General features: G+C 49.9%; 1 protein-coding gene across 1 annotated transcript; it reads right to left on the bottom strand.

Annotated features, from left to right (window-relative positions):
- Positions 1 to 1014: 1014 nt before the first annotated feature.
- Positions 1015 to 5195, bottom strand: LOC119324590 (filament-like plant protein 7). The gene is made up of 4 exons (XM_037598368.1): positions 4945 to 5195; positions 2043 to 3882; positions 1883 to 1943; positions 1015 to 1676 (listed from the first exon to the last, which is right to left on the bottom strand). The coding sequence occupies exons 2-4, from the start codon at positions 3785 to 3787 to the stop codon at positions 1239 to 1241; spliced, it is 2244 nt and encodes a 747-aa protein (XP_037454265.1). The 5' UTR covers positions 3788 to 3882; positions 4945 to 5195; the 3' UTR covers positions 1015 to 1238.
- Positions 5196 to 5478: the final 283 nt, after the last annotated feature.

The raw sequence follows: 5478 nt of genomic DNA, 5'->3' as shown, positions 1-5478 counted from the left end.
TGGGCGCGGGACGACTACCTCCGCGACGAGATGGTCTAGTGGCGCCGGGCCCTGGAGGAGATCGAAGCCCGCAAGCGTGGGCGCGAGGACGAGCATGACGTCGTGATCCTCGACAGCGACGACGACGAGGACGCCCCCGGACCGTCCAACCCGCTGAGCCAACCGGGGAGGGATGCAGCAGGGACGGTGGCGACTACACGCGGTTCTACAGCCTCCTCGGCATGTAGAACTGCGAGGGCGGGCGGCGGGCGGCGGGGAGCGGCGAGGCAGACGGCGAGGAGCGACGATGCAGACGGCGAGTGGCGGTCCCTAGTAGTTTTTTTTAAATACTTTTAAGTTTGAACGAACTCGCCGAAATTTGCAATGAGTTTGCGCCGTGTTTGTGCCGTGTTTAAATTTTTCAAAAAAACATGAGCACCGCGACTGGGGGCATTACGCCCCCAGTGCACGGGTTAGCGCCGGTGTGCCCCAGGGGTGATTTTAGCCCCTCCTAGAGGGCCAACGACTGGAAATGTTGTTACCTCGCCAGGCAAGGCAAGCCTTGCCGACGGAGGCGAGCCGATTTGGCTCGCTCGGTCAACTGAAGAAAAAGCTGGAAGCCGCAGGATACGAGGCAAGCTCGCTCGGGAACCAAGTCCCTCGCTTCCTTGCTGAGCCTGGCTAAGCCAGTGCTTGCCGGATAACCAAAGGCTTTCTATGACAGGTAACCCTAAGTCAGTCAATCCCAAGCATCTATTGTTGTAGATCGTCAATGCCTTTTTTTTCGCTTCCGTAAAAATGAAGTTCTTATTTTTTTTGTTAGTATCTATACTTGGACACTATTTTTTACTTAACTTCAATGTGGATAAGGCAAGAATATTTTGCTTAACTTTATCGAATTTGAACCAAAACCACGTCATTTATTTTGGAACGGAGGGAGTACTTTGTTTTAACTAAGAGGTGAAATGTGTATTGAGTTTTTAAAAAGGATAAATGTTATCATAACATCACAATTAGCGGATAAAATTTAGAATATTCCACATAAAATTTCATGATCTTTATTAAATAAACATTCACACAGCAATGCATTCCATAAATACTCAGGTTCATGTCAACCACAACAAATTCGATAAACAGCATGTTCCAGAGTCTCTCAACACCCGGCTTCAGTCTGCCAGTGCAATTGAACATTTGGCCAAAACGGATGCACCGTAGCACTAGGGCCAGATCGCGCACACACTCGCACGGTTCAACAGAGTCTAGGAGGAGCTGCCCTCCACTCTTTTCCTGAAGATCATCCTGCCCAGCAAGCCCGGACCCCGCTTCTTCTTCCTAGGATCAGCAGCAGTCTCATGCTCCGTGACCAACGGCTGAACAACTGTTTGCGCCGCCGACGCCTTCCCGTCGGCGTCAGGATTCTGCTCCTGTGCCGTGCTCTTTCGTGCTGCCGCGTCAGGCTCGCCATGTTCTTTCGCGGGAGAGATGTGACCCTCGGTTGTGCCGGCGCCCTCGTCGGCAAGGATGCTTCCAAGTGACTGGGGCTTGTAGTCGGCGGAGCTCGGCGGTGGGCTGTGCGTTGAGATGTCTGTACTGCCTGAATTCGGCGGAGTCTGGAGAGCCTGCAATTGTTTGCTTAGATTCGTGATGGTCTCCTGGCACTCCGCAAGTTTGTCAGCTGCTGCAGATATCTCTGAGTCCTGCATTGCAGCGCAAATGTTGTCAAATCTTACTCCTGATGATTATATATAGATGAAAAGAGAGAACTGTGACGTAGTATAACATATCAGGCAGTAACATTTAAATGAAATGAGATGAAGCTGAAGTGAAAAATATCAGGTATAGTTAGTTTTGCAACAGCCAGAATGTTCTTTTTTCTGAACAAAACAGAAACATGAGAGCTTACCGTTGCTAGTTGTTTTGCCTCCTTTTGTGCCAAGTCTTCTCCCATTCCATCAGCAGTGAGACTGCATTACAAAGAACAAAAAAATTAACTGAAAATCACTCAACAATAGTTGAAAGGAAGCCCTGTTTAGCTGTTCGGTAGCTGCTTGCACTGTTATTACCTTTCTATCTCATAGTATGACGACTTCCTCCCCAGTTGGATATCATCATTCTGATCTAGCATGACCATTGCAAGTTCTTCAATAAGCTGTCTCTCTTGTATTTTATCAGGGTGCTGACCTTCTGTTGACTGAACCTCTCCCTTTTGTGCTTCTGTTTGGATATCCAGTGCTGCTGCTGATGTTGCACTCTGCATGTCAGGTTCACCATGTGCATCAAAGTCATTTTCGTTACCGTCCACGGTGTCCGATCGAACTTGGTTCGAGAAGTATATGCTCATTATGTACTCCAGTACCATGCAAACCTCGTCGACAAAATCTTCAAGCCTGGCTTTCCTCTGTAGCACATCATGGCAGACATGAACCAGGTACTCGAGCCGAGCACAAAGTTCAGGCTTGGCATGCAACAAAGATCCAGATCTCGCAGCATCGTCTTGTGCCGAAACGCGGATCGTGGCCGTGATTTTGTCAATCAGATTGGTGATCAGTTCCTCCACTTTGGTCCGGCCATACAGCAGATCAGAAGCATCTCCATTCCCATGAACAGGACCCTCGTCCAATGCACGCCTTATTCCACCAACGATGGCGTCGATGCTTTCTCCAGTTGCTTCATGGTTACTTGTAACGAGTTTCCAGACATCCTGCAGCCATTCAGGATGGCCATGTTCTAGGACAAGACTCTCACCGTTCTTGTCGGGCACGACGGATCTCGAATGTCCTGATGTCTGATGATCCCCTGATGACTCCATCTCCATCCTCTCGATCTCGGCGAAGTCGTCGAGCAAGCTCATGTCGGACACCATGACGGACGATGCTCCATGTCCCTGCTTCCCAGCCCTGAGCTGGTCCAGTTCAGAGACCAGAGCAGAGGCCCACGTCTCTGACTTTGCATGTGCATCGCTCAGCCGCTTGCTCTCCTCCGTCAGCTCCTTGAGCTGCCCCTGCACCGCCGACAGCTTGCTGGCCTCCTCTGCGTACTTGGTCTGCGTGAACTGCAGCTCGGTGTCCCTCGCCGCCAGCATCCGCTTCAGGACGTTGTTCTCGTCCTCGATCGCGCGCAGCCTGACGGCGTAGCTCTGGTCAGGCTCCGGAGCGCGCCGCGGCGTCACGGGCCGGGGCGACATCGGCGTCACTGAGCGCGGCGACATCGTCGGCGTCACGGAACGCGGCCGCCTCGGGCTGGCCCCGGCCCTGGACGGCGGCGGCTGCTGCTGCGGCTCGACCTCGTCCCTCATCTTGGCCAAGGCGGCCGGCCCGGGGAGCCGCTTCCGGACCATGGCGCGCAGCCGCTGGCACTCGCCCTCCAGCTGCGCGATCTTCTTCAGGCTCTCCGCCTGCTGCGCGCGGGCGGCGTCCACGGACCTGAGGTCGTACTCCCGCTCCTGGCTCCTCACCTCCAGCTCCTTCTGGAGCATGCGCGCCTCGTACTGCAGCGAGGCGCTCTGCTTCTGCGCCGCGTCCAGCTTCGCCGCCGCGCCGGAGAGCTCCTGGTCGGAGGCCGCCTTGGACTCCCGCAGCTCCCTGACGAGCTTGTCCTTGGCGTCCATGGCCTTGCAGAGGCTGTTGTTCTCGGCGGTGAGCTTCGCGGCCTTCTTGTTCGCGGCTTCGAGGCTCTGCTGTAGATCGCGCAGTTTCTTTTGCTGGGAGGATATCTCGCTGGCTGCTTCCACGATGATCTGCTCCCTCTCTTCTCTGGCAATGAGCAGCTGCTCCATGCAGGATCTCAGAGCATCTTCCATTTCAGCCATTGTTACTGTATGATTTCTTGGTACACCTTCTCTTGAGAAGAGTCACCAAGTGCTCTTCATGAGAGCAACATTTTTAGCTTATCACTCTTCTCAACCTGACAATGTGGTAATTTAGTCACACTCTACCAATTTGACAACCTCTCTATTTTACCGCTTGAATTTTGCAAAAGACCCACATTTTTTTTAATATTGTGAACCTGGCAATGTCTCATTCTAGGCGGATTTCTACGCATTTCTGAAAGAGATTTCTTCAAAACCCTTGCTATTGATTTCTTTAGCTAGCTGGCTGTTTTAACCAGGGACCAACGCTGGAAGACATTTATCTTGCTCTCTACTTGTAACCTTATTTTCTTCCTTGTTCATCAATCAAAATCAGCAATCTGCTGATTTTTCATAAAAAAAAAAGATTTGCGAGTATTCGCTCAAGTAGACCTGATTAGTACTCCCTCTGTCCCATAATGTAAGACGTTTTTGCAAGCTAACATAGTTTGCAAAAACGTCTTACATTATGGGACGAAGGGAGTATTTGTTAGATGCAACTTAACATCTCAATTGCTTCTGACTTCAGCTAATCTTCTCTCATCCCACATTATGAGAACAACCCACAGAAACTAACAAGCTTAAGAGTTAGAAATCACACCATTGTACCAAAGTTGCATATTCCTTTTTTGTGGGGAAGTTTTTTTTTTTTTTGCGAATTTTGCGAGAAAGTTGCATGTTCATCATTTAATAAGGAAAAAAAATATCAAAGCCAGACACATAAACAAAATTAAACATGTTTTATTTTTGAGACTTGTTGGATGGTTGTAAACTTTGCAACAATTAATTTAGCGTTTCTGCATCGATGGATGCAGAGGCTAGGGGTTAAACCCTCTTTTCAAAAAAACAAAAAACAAATGTAAACATGTTTCAACTAGCCTTTCAACTAAATTAACTATGATTCCATAGCAATGGGCGGCTCCGAGCTAGTATCATTGAAAAAGAGAAAGGGAAAAGAAAAAAAACTGGCTAAACTTACAGACTATATCAACTGAAGTTTGTCAAAAGGAATATTCAGTGCACAACTGGAAGCATGGTTAAGTTACACAACTCAACCAGGAACCAAAAAAAAAGGCAGTAAAATGCTGCAAGAATAAAAGAAAAATGGATGCACTAACCTGGACAAGCGGCTTAAACCTGTGATGATGCACAAGAGATGAGCCAGAGATACAAGGCGGCAGTCGGCAGAGCAGGAAGAGAAAAGAGAACCAGCGAAGTGAAGCGGAATCGCGGCAGCCCAATATCTTGTTTGCAATAGGGTGAATATGCGGATAGTTTGGTCGGCGCGTTGAGGGGTCAGAGCCAGCGGGGTGGGAGCTAGCGTCAAGGACATTGCAGCGGGAGTGGCTCTTTCGGCAGCGGGGCGCATGAGGGAAGAAGGCATGGTGTCGAGCTCAAGGCCGGAATTCTCCCAGCTCCAGCGGTTGGGCTGTTAAGTTCTGTCCCACCACACCACCCCACTTGAAACCAACAAAGTGGCTTCTTCCCAAGCTTTCCTTTATTTCCCCTGCTTATCCAGGTTGTTGTGATAGATGAGTGGTACATTCTTGTTGCTGTGGAGCCTGTGAAGAGCAGCCTCAACTACCTATCCCACTGCCTTTTGGCTAGATTTCTTCGTGGGGATCGACGTGTCGTATGGTTTGCTTAGGCTA

The sequence above is a fragment of the Triticum dicoccoides genome, chromosome 6B, assembly GCF_002162155.2.
Source record: "Triticum dicoccoides isolate Atlit2015 ecotype Zavitan chromosome 6B, WEW_v2.0, whole genome shotgun sequence".
Lineage (NCBI taxonomy): Eukaryota > Viridiplantae > Streptophyta > Magnoliopsida > Poales > Poaceae > Triticum > Triticum dicoccoides.
Note: the sequence above shows the minus strand (reverse complement) of the source record. Positions and strands in the feature narration are given on the sequence as shown.